The 17815-nt window shown below is 38.3% G+C and overlaps 1 protein-coding gene across 7 annotated transcripts in view; it reads right to left on the reverse strand.

The window, feature by feature from the left end:
* The window catches only part of DMD (dystrophin), a 2687035-nt gene that overhangs the window by 695913 nt on the left and 1973307 nt on the right, over positions 1 to 17815 (reverse strand). For all 7 annotated transcript variants that reach the window (XM_070291485.1, XM_070291489.1, XM_070291490.1 and 4 more), the window contains exon 51: positions 5859 to 6091. In XM_070291485.1, coding sequence (XP_070147586.1) covers positions 5859 to 6091 — 233 coding nt within the window. The remainder of the gene's footprint in view (positions 1 to 5858; positions 6092 to 17815) is intronic.

Below are 17815 nucleotides of genomic sequence, written 5' to 3' on the forward strand. Positions count from 1 at the left end.
ACTTAAACATGTGATGAAATAGGAAAAATATTTTTTATCAGATTTCTCCGACACTAAATTATCTATTACAAATCATCCTCTGCTATAAATTCCCAATTTTAGAAAATAAACTTAGAGCTTCATGGGTGTTTTACTTTTAAAGGCTTAATTTGCATATTTCACACACATCTCTATTCCTCTACAATAGCATATTTTTTACTCTAAAATTAAGCAGTCGAGTTGCTTAATATTTTAAATGGCTACATATAACAATCTTTTACAAAATTATAGTTGTAATGTTAACTTTCAGTTTTTGCTTAATATAATTCACTTAGTAAATATTATCTTCATTTCTAAATGGTAGCAGCCCCCAATTTTCTAAGATAAGAATTTAATTAAACAATTTACGCTAAAGGAGAACAGAAGCTTAATATCAAATGAGTGATTTTTCAATTTCAGGCCTAGAACTATGAAAAGCTAACTTATTCAAATGCCATCTTGTTATTCCCTTTCTGGGGACCGCATTTTAATCACTGCATCTCTAAAGTTTGATCTGAAGTTAATAAAATAAAAATTAAGTTCTCCCAGAGTCACAAGATGTTTTGTTACATCATCTTTTCTAATTTCTGATGCTCTGCAGCTACAATTACAATCCCCCAACTCTAATCTCTGTAAAAAAATGAAACTTATTTATCACATTTCATTCACATTATCCAGAAAGCAATCTATGTTTTTTGGAGAACCAATTACTGAATGTGAAGGTGTCAAAATTGTATTTATAGTACTGGGGCATAAATAGTTTTATTTCAGGTCTCTATACTGCAAAGTTGAAATAAACATATTGCTTAGACTGGGGTAGGGGTGGGGGTAAATGATCTCTCCTCCAGTGTAAGGAGCTTTGGAAGGAGAGGGGTTTAAATCAATGTTCTCTGCTCTCTTTTAGCTAAGCGGTGGGGGTGTGACCTAAGCAAGGTCAGCTGGACTCCTAGAACTTTAAATTTTGAACAGCTACACAGAATAAAGAGAAAAAGAGGGTCACAAGGAGACTCAAGTAGAGCCTGCTAACTAAATGCCCAGGCACACTTAGATCCCTTTTCTTTTTCTGGGTCTTCTTCCATTGTTTTTGTTCAGTTGCTAAGTCATGTCCAACTCTTTTGCAACCCCATGGACTGTAATCCGCCAGGCTCCTGTCCATGCGATTTCCCAGGCAAGAATATTGGAGTGGGTTGCCATTTCCCTCTCCAGGGGATCTTCCTGACCCAGAGACTGAACCCACGTCTCCTACACTGGCAGGTGGGTTCTTTACCACTGAGCCACCAGGGAAGCCACATCTTTCCGTACTGCCTTCATGCTAATTAGAGCAAGTTTACTTTCTGCTTGATTTAATCAGAGGATATTTCTGTTGCTTGCATGGAAAGAAACCTATCAATAATATGCAACTAAACTACACTTGATGCTTTTATCAATACTTCTTTGTTTAAAATTCCTTAAGGGTTGCCACCACCTGTGGGCCATAATCAGAACTCCTTAGTCGATAGTGTAATAGTTGTGTAGGATGGCTTATTTTATAGCAGATTAATGAATTAAATTGTATAAATCTGTAATGGATAAAAATATCCAATCACTACATTGTACACCTGAAACTACTGTAATACTACATGTCAATTACAAAAAAAAAACCCTCTGTAGTCCCCATATTTTAGCTCTACCCTTTTCTATGCAACATCAATTCCCTCCTCATCCCCTTAGTTCCAGCCAGATGCAATCACACTTTCTATAACATACTGCACTGCTTACCTCAGTGAAAAGCACTTGGCCTCTGTCATTTAATCTACCTGGTTAATTCCAACTTGTTCCTAAATGCTTGGCTTGGGTTTTATCTTCTTCAAGAAGCTTTTCCTGACATCCATCCTCCTCCATGGCTTAGTTAGATGTCCCTGCCATGAACTCAGTCCCTGGAGCATCACCCAAGGATATCCAGGGAAGCAGAAAACTGGTGATTAAGGTGAGGATTCTGGGACCAGACTGCTTGAGTTCAAATCTCACTGTTGTCTTTTTACTATGTGTCCATGGGCAAGTTACCTCTTAAAATATTTATTTATTTGACTGCATCAGGTGTTAGGTCTGTCATGCAGGGATCTTTTGTTGTTGCACATGGATTGTCCAGTTGCGGCACACAGGTTCAGTTGCTCCACAGCACGCGGGACCTTAGTTCCCAACCAGGAATTGAATCTGCGTCCCCTGCGCTGCTAGGCAGATTCTTAACCACTGGACCACTAGGGAAGTCTCCTGGGTAAGTTACTTAGCCTCACTGTGCTTTAATGTAAGTCTCACAGTACTGTTGTAAACATTAAGTAGTACACACAACGGCTTCCCTGGTGGGTCAGATGGTAAAGAATCTGCCTGCAATCTGGGAGACCTGGGTTTGATCCCTGGGTTGGGAAGATTCCCTGGAGGAGGGCATGGCCACCCACGCCAGTACTCTTGCCTGGAGAAACCCCATGGACAGAGGAGCCTGGCGGGCTACAGTCCATGAGGTTGCAAAGAGCCAGACATGACCGAGTGACTAAGTCTACACACAGACACACAAAGTACATAGAAAAGTGGCTGGGACATCATTAATGCTAAATATGTGCTAAAATTTATTTCTAACAGAGTGCTGTCAATGCTTTCCCCCCCCATCTTATCCAACTCTGTATTTCCCAGGCAGTAAGTAGTAGCTCAATATAAACTTACTATAAGAATATATGAATAAATAGGCAGATAGCGTTTTTACAGTTTATAAAGCACTTGTGGGATACTGCCTCATGTCTTATACCTCAAACAGTAAAGTTAGAATTTATTTAAAACTCCATATATAGGAGATACTTATTTTCTGATATCATAATAAATACTTCCCCAAACTCCTCTTTTTTTCTTATCCCCCCCGACACAATTTGTTTAATGTTTATTTAGAGTCATTTTACTGATCATGTAGTGACTGAAGCTATACAAGGCAAGAATTGGCAAGATCTTTATAATTTTTTTTTTTTCAATATAAGGGGAAGAAGCAGGAAAACCATCCCTACTATTTAGCAAGAGAAGAGAGATTATAGGGGTGTGTGTGTATGTGTATATGTGAACAAATTTAAATACAATTGACCCTTGAACAACACAGGTTTGAAGTGTGCAGGTCCAATTACATGTTTTTGTTTTTGTTTTTTTTTAATTAGCAGAGTTGACCCTCCCTATCTGCCAATTATAGGACTTGAGCATCTGCAGATTTTGTTATCCATGGCGGATTTCAGAAGCAATCCCCCATTGGATTGACAACTGTACTGGCTTTCCGTGACCCCAGACATGGCACTTGAACTTCTCTGAATTACTTTTGGACCTGTAATTTAAAGACCATCACTTTGAAGAGGCATCAAACATTTCACAAGAGAGTGTATACTGCCTTCCCCACTCTAGTATCTACTGGCTTTTATAGGAGGCTGTAATGTCATGAGCACAATGGGGTCCAGGTGTGGAAATGAGCTCTTATTTTCATGTAATATTATTATAGACATATAGCACAAAGGCCATGAACAGGCAGATTTATATAGCTTGCTTAGAATCTAATATTAATCACTAACATTAGTTGAATAGTTTCAGTGATCAAGGCAAGGTGGGAAGCATTTCCATGTACAACCCAATTGCATCCTCATGATCTCCTATAAGGAAGATAGTGTCATTATCTACATTGTATAGACAGATGACCTCAGGCTCAGAGAGGCTGAATAACTCACCCAAGGTCACACAGCTGTAGTAGAGAAGCCAAGCTTTAAACCCAGGCAAGCTAATTTCAAAGCCCTTGTCTTAAACATTATAACACACTGCCTCCTCTGGTTAGGGATAGTTCCAGAAGTACTGGTATAACTCAATATGATGCTGTGAAAGAATGTGCCTCTTGTTTCCGTATGTGATGTGTGTGTGTGCTCAGCCACTCAGTAATGTCCGACTCTTCGCAACTCCATGGACTCTAGCCCATCAGGCTCCTCTGTCCATGGGGTTCTCCAGGTAAGAATACTGGAGTGGATTGCATTTCCTTCTCCAGGGGATCTTCCCAACTCAGGGACTGAATTCAAGTGTCCTGCATTGGCATGTAGACTCTTTACCACTGAGCTACCAGGGAAGCTTGCTGTATATAGCAGCACATTGCTACTGTAAAATGCTTAGCATTGCATTTGACACAGACTATATATACAAATGCACATGTATCACCAAATGGCAGCTACATTTACAGTTAATACTGGCAGGCAGTATACATTGTAAGAACACAGGCTTAGAAACCAGACAGACGTGGATTCGAATCTTTGTTCTGCTACTTATTAGGAGTGTGATATCTATGAGTTTCATTTGCTTTTTGGGAAAAATTTGGCTAATGATACTTGTCATAAAGCAGTAATAAAACCAACTATACATTTATACAAATATATAGATAACTATATATATATTTCAGAGAAGGCAATGGCACCCCACTCCAGTACTCTTGCCTGGAAAATCCCATGGACGGAGGAGCCTGGTAGGCTGCAGTCCATGGGGTGGCTAAGAGTCAGACATGACTGAGCGACTTCACTATGACTTTTCACTTTCATGCATTGGAGAAGGAAATGGCAACCCACTCCAGTGTTCTTGCCTGGAGAATCCCAGGGAGGGGGGAGCCTGGTGGACTGCCATCTATGGGGTCGTGCAGAGTCAGACACGACTGAAGCGACTTAGCAGCAGTAGCAGCAACAGCATATATATATTTACATATCTTTATATTAAAACATAACCAACACTATATGATGTATGTGAATGTGAATTCTTTGAGCCTTGCTCTCAGAAGAGGAAACAAGATCCAGAGAATAGTTTGACCACAATCATGCCACTTGCAAATGACAAAGAAAAGACCACTGAATTCAGGTCTTCTGAGTCTAAGATGAAGATACTTTAACTTCAGGTTGCTTACTAGTAAATAATTTGCATTCTTACTGAATTGCTGAAGTTCATTTTAAAAAGAAATCTGTCTGCCCCTACTCCCTGTTTTTTCAAAAAGTAGCTCTGTCACAGTTAAACAACTTCAGTACAATTTATTACTTCTTCAGAATAAAGACTTGAAAAATCATTTACAAGTGAAAAGCTATAGCATATAAACCTTTCAAAACTACTTTTCTTATTCATTCAGAAATATAAAAGACATAGTAGTATATTTTTTCTAGCTAGGTAAACCATATTTATTTCAGTGTATTCTTATGTCTCTCATTGATGTCATAATTTTGCAGAGTGGATTGCAATGAGGCTGAGAAATGCAATCTTTGCATTAAAAACATGTTTGAGCATAGCTTTAAAAGTAAATATGAATATAAAGATCTATGTTATTTAAAAATGCATTATGTTTTGTTACTTTTCTTGTTTGTAGCTTATTTTCAATTATCCTTATCACTGGAGGAGGAAAATTGGCATGGACAACTCAGAAGACTGGATTATTATATTTGATTCTGGAATATATTTTGGCTGCAGAGTACCAAAACAAACAGTTTAAATGTAAATAGCTCAAATGAGGTATTTATTTGACATAAAATAGATTTTTAAAATACTAGTTGTTTAGTGAATTTCATTAAGCCAATTATACTTTAGGGGTTATGCTTTTTTACTCCCAGTATTTCTGTGCAGTTTATGGCTGTTTTAGACAACTGCATTAATTTGTTTCCTTGATCATATTTGGACTGAACAGAGTAAACAGAGGAGTGTGTTGGCTGATGAAAAAAAGCTATATAAAAACTGGTAGCAAATGGTCTTGGAGAATTAAGTGACTTGTGGAAAGTCTTCACTTTCAAGACAAACCTCTGCCAACTGTGATCTGTTTTCCCCCATACCTTCTGCTTGATGATCATCTCGTTGATGTCTTCAAGATCACCCACCATCACCCTCTGTGCTTTCAGAACTCGATCAAGCAGAGACAGCCAGTCGGTAAGTTCTGTCCAAGCCCGGTTGAAATCTGCCAGTGCAGGGACCTCCAACAGCAAGGAAGATGGCATTTCTAGTTTGGAGACAGCGGTTTCCTTGGCAACCACAGGTTGTGTCACCAGAGCAACAGTCTGACTAGGAGCTAAATTTTTTTTTAAAAAGAGAAAAAAATATATTAGAAACACAAGATAGGAAGACAATTTCAATAAAAATAAAACTGATGTAAGGGCAACAATTTCAACCGAAGTATTATTTATGACATCGTGTGCTTTTCTCCTAACCATATGAACACTTTAGACAGTACTGCATGATAGAAAAATTCAAGATCCCAACTTTTCATTAATAAACATTTAACAGTCTTTCAAATGCTTTTGATTATCCTCATGGCTGAGCAATTAATTTAATTTAGAAAGTCCTTCTCAATGACAATTATACAGGTTGTGGAACTGGTAAAGAAAAATAGAAAGTATTCAGACCGTGCCAGGTGAATAAGTTTTACCTATTTTTTTTTTTTAATCAAGAGGGGGAAGAAAAGTAAAGATTGGATAAGATCTTATTTCAAACTTACGATTTCCCTGAATAGGAAGTAAATTACTTTAGCGGTGGACTCTAGAGAAATCAAAGCCAATGAAATGTTCTTGTCTTTGCTCTGTATTTTATATTGGGAGCGGCTTATATATATATATTTTTTTTCCTTTGCTTTCAGACTGGTAATAAAGAGGCTAGCAGGGAAGAAAATCTAAGCTAGTTATTTTTGAAAAATGAGAACTAGTAATGTTTTTCCATTTGGATAATGAAACATGGTTTCAAAGTTATAAGAAATATTAAATTAATATGAATAGTGGTGAACACTGTAGTGTAAGGTAGCATATAGTAATAGTTAGGATCTGAAGTTCCAGAGTAAAACCCCCCTGGGAGAGAATATCTCTTTCTGTCTTAGGAACTCTGTGACCTTGGTTAAGTTACCCAACTTCTCTAAATTTCAGGTTTTCTCTTCAGCAAGTAAGGATAATGATAGGGTTAATGTCATAGGGGCAACTGTGTAGATTCAATGACTAATACAAGAAATGCACATAGCACAATACCAGGAAGATAAAAGGAAAAATATTAGCATAGTTCCTGACACTAGTAGGTAATTGTGTTAGGTATATATATGATAAATAAGAAGCAAAATGATAAACAAATATGGTGAGAAGTTAGAGATAAGGGATTGAAATATATAAAATATTTGGGGAAAAACACAGCCAAAGGCCTGGGATAGCCCTAAATGTACTGAAGGGCTGAATTTGCTGGTGTGAACTGATACTAAATATCAACAAACAGCTTGATTATCGCAGGTGAGTGATGAAAGATATGGAGTGTCACACTAAGTTCACAGGCAATGGCTTCTGGAGCCTGATACACCCCGGAGACTGGTAGTGAAGAAAAAGTGGCCTGTGTAGTTCAGAAGGAAAGTTTTGAAGTAAAGCTGCAAAACACAGCATCTCAATGGGAAATCTTGGTGGTATGGACAATAAGGCAATTATTCTAGAAGCATGAAGAAAATGTGCCATATGGCATTCCATTCTGACGTGACCATAAATGACTTTTCATGGTTATATCACTTTCTGCTTTTTTAAGGTTGTCTTTTTGTTAGAGAAGATGATGAAAGGAATGGAGGCATGTCTCCTATCTCTCAAGATTCTTGGGGAGAACAAGAGAGGATCCTACAGGTGGAAGAAGAAATCTTGAACAAGGCAGAAAGAAAAAAAAAAGTGACCTGACAGATAGTGTTGATGTATGGCAAAACCAATACAATATTGTAAAGCAATTAACCTCCAATTAAAATAAATAAATTTATATTAAAAAAAAAAAACTAATGCCAAGATTGGGATTTCCCTGGAGGTTTGGTAGTTAAGATTTTGCTTTCTAGTACAGGGGGTGTGGGTTTGATCCCTGGCTGGGGATCTAGGATCCAGAATGTCTCATGGCCAAAATGCCAGGACACAGAACCAGAGGCAATATTGTAGAAAATTCAATAAAGACTTAAAAAAAAATAACACCAAGAAGTAATGACTGAAAAGACAATGATACTGAGAAGATGGAGAAGAAATAGTTTCCCAAAGCTATCTCACTACTCTAAGGTTTTTTCTAGAAAGAATGAAACATAATCTGAAGCAGAAATAGCATCCTGTGACTTCATAGTCGAGTAGGAGAAAGCATGAGAGCCAATAGGTTCTAAAAATCTTAAAAGGGATTCCAAGAGAAGAGCCGAATTCCTGGAGAGAACACATGGGTGAGGATGAAAAGAGAGCTAAAATAAAATATCAGCGTAGGAGCTAACTGTGGAATGCCTAGCTGACTAGGAAATATGGACAGATTGTTCTTAAAATATAAAACAATAGATATTCTGGCAATGCACAGTATTTTGGGGAGGATTTCAAGGTTCTGGGAGATGTCAGATGCTTTTTTTTTTTTAAACTGACTTGAAAAATTCACTGTCAAAAGAGAGTAGGAATGAGATTTTTTTTTCTCTAGACTTGTTTCTGACCAACAAAGAAGTAGCTTAATGAAGTGGAAATGATCACGTCATCTTAAATTTCTATATAGCCAAGAATAAGAAGGCAGAGAATCATCAGACCTCAACTGTTTTCTAGAAAGCACATTTTTTTTTGGAGTGGGTAAGTCTACTGGAAAGAAAGGCTAGGACCAGAGATCGAAAAATAATGTTTTAAGATGACTAAAAAGTACAATTAACATTGAGAAGGTAATATCACAAAATTCTCCAATGGGGAAAAAAGTATCACCAAGTACAAAGACAGCTGAAAAAGATTCAGAGGAGAGTTGAGAGGCAGAGCAATGCAACCATCTATGCCACCACTATGGGCAAAAGATCTGATTTACGGACTCATCGGGCAGGCCATAGTCAAAGCTGTGGTTTTTCCAGTAGTTATGTATGGATGTGAGAGTTGGACCATAAAGAAGGCTGAGTGCCAAGGAACTGATGCTTTGGAACTGTGGTGCTAGAGAAGACTCTTGAGAGTCCCTTGGACAGCAAGGAGATCGAACCAGTCAATCCTAAAGAAAATCAACCCTGAATATTCATTGGAAGGACTGATGCTGAAGCTCCAATATTCTGGCCACCTGATGTGAAGAGTTAACACACTGGAAAAGACCTTGATGCTGGGAAAGATTGAGGGCAGGAGAAGGGCGTCATAGACTCTAGCAGGTGTCTATGTCTATAGACTCTAGCAGGTGATGACCTCTGAATACATGAATGAGACCGATCCTCCTAGTACTGCTCTGACAGTAGATACACTGTGTGTGTTTTCCCCTTCTGCTGCTCAACCAGTGTTTATTGGCTGCTCACCTTCTAAATTAGCATGAATTTCCAGGTCCTGTGCTCTCTGAACCAGACTTCCGACTCTAGCCTCATCTCCCTCCATTCTTCCCATATTCTTGGTCACCTCAGTCTCTATGTGGCATTCTCCAATTAGAACAGACCATCTCACACTTTTTTGCCCTTCCATATGCTCTATATACTTTAAAAAAAACTCCTCTCCCTTCCCCAGACAAAAGTCTCAATTCCTTCTCAAATCCCAACTCTAGATTTCTGTCTTTTTGGGGGGTTACCAGGGTAAGTTTATAACTAAACATCTAAATAAATAAATAAATATCTCTCTGAGGCATTGAGTTATACTAGTCTTTTGGGTCTTAAACACATTGAATCTTTAACATTTTGTTACTAAAATGCAATAATCACTAGGAAGAACAAAATCTTGCACCATTATTAGGTTTGGGGATTTTACGATGGCTACAGCATAGCTGATAGTACTTCAGAGCTGGATTCTAAACTCCAGAAACTTTGGGTCTCCAAGAATAGACAAAAAAGTGCTATAAAAAACTAGAAAGAGGCAAATTTTCATCTATCACACACATTTTTAGGGCCAATTCTATCTATAACACTACTTGGAAAATATTTCATTCTTCCTAAAAAGACTTAGGGGCTTCCCCGGTGACTCAGACAGTAACGAGTCTGCCTGCAATGCAGGAGACCTGGGTTCAATTCCTGGGTTGGCAAGATCCTTGGAGAAGGGAATGGCTACCCACTCCAGTATTCTTGTCTGGAGAATCCCACAGACAGGCTACAGTCCCTGGGGTTGCAAAGAGTCAGACATGACTGAGCAATTAAACACAAAAAGACTTGCCTCTAGATTCATGTATGTGCATATACTTCATTTATTTTTTTTTATTAAGCAAGATGCTTCAAAGGAAAAATTTTGAGGTCTTATTTTATTATATATATCATATACCAACTCACACTGCATTTTCAGATGCCTTTATTTTTATCCAAAGAGAAAAAAAAATGAGGTTGTTCCTTTTCTATGTCATTTTACTAAAAACATAAGCAAATCACCTTATTAGGTGGCCAAGAGGTAGTTTAAGTGGTTTTGCCCAGACTGAGCAACAGAATCTTGATGCCAAGGGTCAGGGAGGGGTATTTACTCATTACAGGGGAGTCTTCTTTTAACTGTATAATTTAAAAGATGCAAAGGCTTGTTGAGAGTTCTCTCAACCCATAACCCTAATTAGGGAAGCAGTTAGGATATGTAAATGAATACACAGAATCTTAAGCACAAAGTTCTAGGATGGGTTTCCAGGTTCTCCTCCTTCAGAAGCACCAAAAATGGCTTCCCCTCCGGCCAGTGGGGATCCTTTTCTTCCTGTTTAATGCCCCCGCAGTTTGATATGCTTGTTGAGATGTCCGCCCCTTGCCTCAGGCCCCCGCCCAGGGTCACAAGAAGTTGGCTCTAGTAATGGTTGCTTCAAATCTCTGCTTCTTTAAAACCAAGGTCATCCTTCTCAAGTCTGAAGGAGAAAGTATCTCTTCTAGCATGGGGAAGAGTCTTTATGGTGTCACACTATTAACCATCGCTCCAGCAACAGGCGCTAGTGTCCTTGGTTAATCAGTTCACGTCAGAACGGCATGTATTACAATGTGTATACCTAAGCCAAGTAGATAGGTGAAAAAGATAAACACACTGACACATCATATATATGTATATATGAACAGAGAAGTGCATGCGCACACACACAGACCCTGCGTCGTTTGACTACTAATTGTAGCATAATGTGTTTCATATGCATTCATTAGAAAATGAAAATAACTCTACTAAAAACTCTTTCCTTTCCATAGTTGGCACACAAAAAGTCAAGCTCAAAATTGCTGAAAGGAATCAAATTTGGCAGACTGGAATAGTAGCATGAGTAACAGTAAGTGTAATATACTATTGCAAACCACAGCTTTGCTCTGAGTATTTTGTTAATTAAAAGGTGTTGGCTTTAGGAGGAAACTCTCATTTTTTCAAAAGTGTTTGAAGAACATTTCTGTAGTCTAAAATTTTAATTGGTTTCGAGGGTACACGATTAGTCAGGCTAACAGCTTTACTTAGAGCTTTAGAGGAACTACTAAATCTTTTAAAAACACATACACAATGTGTTTGGAATACTTTCTTTGAAGTAGTCACACATGGTTTTTCTGTAATTCACGAGTCTCCTTTGGTTGATAAGACAACAAGGAACACATATTCTATTTCTAGCTTTGTTGTATGAATGTGGGTAATTTTTGGTTTTCTTTCCTTTGATATTTGAAAAATCAGTCACTGACTAAAATGATAAATTATTGGACTCACACTAACACAGATATCTAAAAAGTACCATTTTGTATATGTGGTTAAATTGAATTATTATCTAACACTAGCTATAGGAAAGACTGTTTTAGCTATTATCCATATCACCAATAGATGAAACAACTGTTCTCCATGCAAGCAACACAGGGAAAGTTTTCTTTTTGAGTATTTAGAAGGATGGCGTGTAGTTTAATAAAACCCATATGAGAAAGTGCATGGTACCAAAGTTAGAAATCATGCATAGACTCTAAAAGAACCTCACTTCTCTCTAAATATGTGTAGTCTACAAGTACAAGTGAAAAATTAGAAACAAACACTGTGAATCCATAAACATGTATTTTTGTCTATATTATTTCTCATCATTCTAAAGAGGACATAATATATATGATTCAACTATCATCAATTATTTACATTTTAGCACAGTAGGAGCTTATATTATACATGGAAAGTCCTGGGGAAATGGAACTTAAGGATTCATGATAACCAACTATGTTTCTGGACTTAAGAAACAAATTAGTTGACAGTAAGACTCATAGACATTTAAAGCTTAGCAATGCTACTTTATCACTTTTTAATTGATTCTTTTCTTCTACTAAGCATATAATCCAAGGAAGAAATATTTTCTGCCACTTGGAAAAGAGATCACCACCTACAATCTCACCACAAGCATTTACTCAGGGTTTTCTACATGCCAGGCAAGGTTATTGATAAGCCCTGTTTAATGTTTACCAAATGATTTTCAGGTTGGCATTATTTCCGTTTTACTAAAAGGTAAGATACCTTGCTGAGGATTTCACATTAACAAATGACAATGCCAAGACAGTGTACTTAACCACTATACCTATTTCTAAGACTGATATGATCATCAGATATTTTTTATACATGTCCCACTCAAAATATAATATTATTAATTACTCAAATACTTTTGACTCCAAGAGCTGTAGTTTATAGCCTATGGTATCCACAAAATCATCTAATGTTCATTCTAATTAGGGAGAGAAGATCACCTTGAACTACTCACAAAAATATGGATTATAAAAATCAAGTGAGGGAATTCGCTGGTGGTCCAGTGCTTAGAACTCTGCATTCTCACTAATGAGGGCCCAGGCCGTATACCTGGTTGGGGGGCTAAGATCCCACAAGCTGCACAGAGTGGTGGGCAAAAAAAAAAAAAAAAAAAAGTCAGGTAAATCTGGTTTCTCCCACAAGTTGAATATTATTCTTGAGGACCATCTCCAACCTGACTTCACCCAAACAAGGATCCTTTCTACACTAATTTGAAGACAGAATAACCTTTTTTCGCTTGAATCTTTTAACTTGTATACATGAATTCTTATTCATATATGGGTTCCTAACTCATATGAATTCTTCACACATGCAGTCAATAAAAAGCAGTGTTTCTCAACCTTAGCACTGTTGATATCTGGCATGGATAAGTCTTTGGTGTGGGGGGCTCACCTGTGCTTTGTGGGATGTTTATCAGTATCCTTGGCCAGAGTACCTTCCCAGTTTTGATAACCAGAAATGTTTTCAGACATTATCAAATGTTCTGAAAACGGCCGGGGCAGGGGGCAGGGGGAGAGCGGGTGGGGAGGCAGATTGCTTCTGGTTCAATATCACTAACTCAAAGGGTTTTAAATTTCTCTTCCTCAATCTCTCTCCTCGTGTGTGTGTGTGTGTGTGTGTGTGTGTGCACACGTGGTTTATATACTTGCCTAACATTCGTAGTGGACATGGACATCTTTTACATCACATTGGACATCACATTGGTAACCAGTGGTCACCAATCTTTTGGGCACCAGGGAGCATTTTTGTGGAAGACAACTCTTCCACAGACTACGGTAGGGGGATGGTTTGGGGATGATTCAAACACATTCTATTTATTGTGCCTGTTATTTCTATTATTATTATTATTACCCCAGCTCCACCTCAGATCATCAGGCATTAGATCCTGGAGGCTGGGGACCCCTGCTTTAAGTCCATCTAAGTTTATGGTCTCCTATACCTTAGAAGTATAGGTTAAGTGAAATTCAGCACTTCTCTTAGCCACAGGATACTGGGCAGACACTGAAGAAACAGTAAATCCTTGAAGCTAAGGCTATGAGGGAACAGTAAATAATATGACACAGGCAATGTCATGATGATAAAAGTGAAAGCTTCTCTGGTAGAGAGTAAATGGCCACAAATTCTTTCTCTTCCTGCATCTATACCCTCGTCATGAGATATTCCAGATGCTCCCATCAAGAGCTGTAGTATATTTCTCCATTCATTGAATATGGATGGGATATTATTAAACACGACACAAGCAAAGGTTTGAGAAATTCTTGGCCATTGGGCTATGCGTGGAAACCTTTCACCACTATGCAAACTTCACTGGCCTACTGAGTGATGATGGGCAAGTGGCTCAGTCACATCCATTGTCTCATCCAATAATCAAGCACCAAACACAGGAGTGAGGCCACTGACTACCAGTTGACCATTAATACATGAGTGAGTCTAGCTGAGACTAACAAAGGAATCACCTAGACACACCCAATCCAAAGCAGACCCCCAAATGATGAGCTAAATAAATGATTCTTATTTTAAGCCACTACATATAGGAGTCACTCGTTATAGAACAATAAATGATACAACCTCCATTTTTACCAATTAAAGACTTGCATCCAAAACAAGTTTAAAATGGTCCTCCCATTGCTATAGAAATAAAACAAATGCTGATCCAACAAAGAGAACATAGTTAAGAAAGAGTCTTCTAGTTAAAGTGTGAAAAACAGAGAACTGAAGATACACATAATCATTCTATGATGCCTATAATTCAGGCAGTCAATAGTTTATAGGATATTTGAAAAGCCAAGCCTTTAGTAAAAATTCATTGTTAGTACACTTAAAACTATGTAAATGAAAAGAGTAGAGAATGTAATAATGATAGCCATGAAGCAGGCAGACCAGTGCAGAAAACAAGGGAAGAAAAGTCAGATCAGACCATAAAAAAGACCATGCTATTGATGAAGAATGATCATCAATTCTAAAACTGACATCAGAATAAAACGCATACATTCATTTGGGTATAACCAGCTAGAAAACAGGGTTTCCCTGGGTAGCTCAGCTGGTAAAGAGCCTGGCTGCAATGCAGGAGACCCCAGTTCGATTCCAGTATTCTTGGGCTTCCCTCTGCCTGCAGTGCAGGAGACCTGGGTTGGGAAGATCTCTTGGAGCAGGGCATGGCAACCCACTCCAGTATTTTTGCCTGGAGGATCCCCATGGACAGAGAAGCCTGGTGGGGTACAGTCCATGGGGTTGTAAAGAGTCAGACACAATTGAGCGACTAGCCACAGCATAGCAGCTAGAGAACATTGCATAGTTCTCATAATAGCAAATTCACTGCTGTTCTAGCAAAAATTTTAGCACCTTGAAAAATTCTTAAAGGATCCAATCTGCTGTTTGTTTTCAACAGAATTGCCCCTACCTGAATATTAAAGATAAGATTCTGTAGTAAAACATGAACAAAACCAGGTAAGCAGTGTTCTCCACATAATTCAGTCCAAATGAGTCTCATATTTGCTTGGGTAAGCTATGTTTTTACCCTCAGAAGCAAAATAACTAGCAGTGAGTTTTTCAAGTTGTTAAACATGTGCCAGGCCCTCCCTCACAAGCCTCACGCTTGAGATAAGCTACTTAAAAGATCAAATTTATCTTTTTCTTCATCACCAACCCAGTGTGATGTCTGATACACAGTGGCCTCAACCAACATTTGCTGCTGTTGTTATCCAGATTAGAATGAAGCGGAATCCTGAAGGGATGCATAAGAGAGAGGGAAGGTGATGGAAAGAGAGATTGATTCATTAGAGTCTCAATCTAGAGTTTCATCAGCTAGAACAAAGCAAAGGAACCATTAGCTCCAACATAAATGAAGTAGTATTAAGTAGTCTTAACATGTAAATTCTTTTGGCCTAAATTCATAATAATACCTTACATCCGTACAGAGCTTTACAGTATAAAAGCGTGAAAGTGTCACTTCAGTCATTTTCTCCATTGACTTCTCACCATAACACTTGAGTGTGGGCAGGGAGAGCAACATTGCTATCAATTTGCAGGAGAGGAAACTAAGATTTGGATAAATTGAAATACTTCTCCAGGATCAAAATCCAGTAAGTTACATGGAAATTCCCAAGCAATCTATATTTTAAGAAGGAAGGCTCTGAGTTGACTGATGAAAGAGGGATTCATGAAAAACCCAATTTAAAAAATCTTCAAAGGATGTGAATAAACATTTCTTGAGAGAAGATACATGAATGGCCAATAAACACATGGAAAGGTATCAACATCACTAATCATCAGGGAAATGCAAATCAAAGTTGGAGGTGGGCGAGGGAGGAAGAGAGAGAGAACGAGAAGAACAAGTGTTGGTAAGGATGTGGATAAATTGGAACCCATGTGCAACGTAGCTGGGAATGTAAAATGGTACAGCCTCTGTGGGAAACAGTATGGAGGTTCTTTAAAAAGTTGAAACTAGAATTACTATATGACCCAGCAATCATACTTCTGAATATGTTGCATAGCCGAAAGAATGGAAAATAGGATCTTAAAGAGATATTTGGACACTGATGCTCACTGCAGCATTTTTGAAAAAGGTCAAGAGGTGGTAAAAACCTAAATGTCCATTGATAGATGAATGGATAGGGAAAATGTGGTCTAGGTATACAATGGAATTTTATTTATCCTTAAAAAGAAGGAAATCCTGGACTTCCGAGTGGTACAGTGGATAGGAATCTGCCCACCAATGCAGGGGACATGGGTTTGACCCCTGGTCAGGGAAGATTCCACATGCCGCAGAGCAACTAAGCCCGTGTGCCACAACTACTGAGCCACAATACTGAGCCCACCGGCCACAACTGCTGAAGCCCACTGTGCTCCACAACAAGAAAAAGCATCACAATGAGAAATTCACACAACTAGAGAAAGGCCGTGCATAGTAATGAAGACCCAGCACAGTAAAAAAGAATTTTTTTTAATGAAATCCTATCATATGCTATAGAGTTTCTGTTTGCACGATGAAAAATTTATATAGATCTGTTGTGCAATGGCAAAAAATGAACACACTGTATACTTTAAATGGTTAAGATAGTACATTTTATGTGTTTTTCACTACAACTTTTACAAAAGGAATCCATAGACCAGCTGAAGTGTGGACTTTTTCCTTTCCCTTCTGGGCTAAGGAGATTTAAAAGAGATCTTTGAATACCAAAATAAAGACCATCCTGTAAATATCAGTGGTTCTGACACATGTAGGCCCAGTGAAAAACAACCAATTTCTTTTTCTGTCATTACAGCTCGTTCTTTGTAATCTTTGTGGGGTAAAGAATATGCCAATACCTCTCTGTGGTGGATATTGTGGGGCCCCATCGCACTTCTCGTGGAGGCGATGGACCCACACACCAGGTTCTGTTAATAATGACTGCTAATACATCCCTCCCTGAGGCTTGCTGTTGGTCTGTACAAGGATATTAAGGCCCAGCTCACCTGCCTCAATTTTAGACAACTATGAAGGATGAATCCAGCTCCAAGCTCTCTGTCAGTTGGGTTTCAGTTCAGTTCAGTCGCTCAGTCGTGTCCGACTCTTTGCGACCCCATGACTGCAGTATTCACTGCTCTGTGGATCAGCCTCTCCCGCTCTGTCCAGTAACACCGCCCTCACTTCCTTACCAATACTCATTCCCACTAAACCTAATGAATGCAACTTTTTGTCTCAGAACATGCTTCCAGGAAATCCAATCTAAGATACCATCTTTGACCCCGAGACACCTAAATACACGAGTTCCTTTCTAATACATAAAAGCAACATGGCATTCAATTCTGGGGTAATATTATATAATTATGTATTGACATCACATGTTGTATAGTTCAATATTCAGCTGAATGTCCTGGAAACTTACCAAAAGGCAGGCAACCACTTGGTGGCATATTTATTACTTAAGGGTTTATAAAAAGGTTTTTATACTCTGGTTATAGTTGAGTTTCAAAGCTGGTTATAGCAGCTTTGTAAGTGAAATCTGAACACATCCTATAACTAAAACACCAAAGAGTTTGACAAATCCCAATACTAAAGTCTTGAACTCTGTCTCTATAATGACACTGGAAATGTAACTGCTATCTTGTGTTAGTTTGATCTGATTGTGCTGAGCTAAACTTAGCTTTTA

The sequence above is a fragment of the Ovis canadensis genome, chromosome X (genome assembly GCF_042477335.2).
Source record: "Ovis canadensis isolate MfBH-ARS-UI-01 breed Bighorn chromosome X, ARS-UI_OviCan_v2, whole genome shotgun sequence".
Classification (NCBI taxonomy): Eukaryota; Metazoa; Chordata; class Mammalia; order Artiodactyla; family Bovidae; genus Ovis; species Ovis canadensis.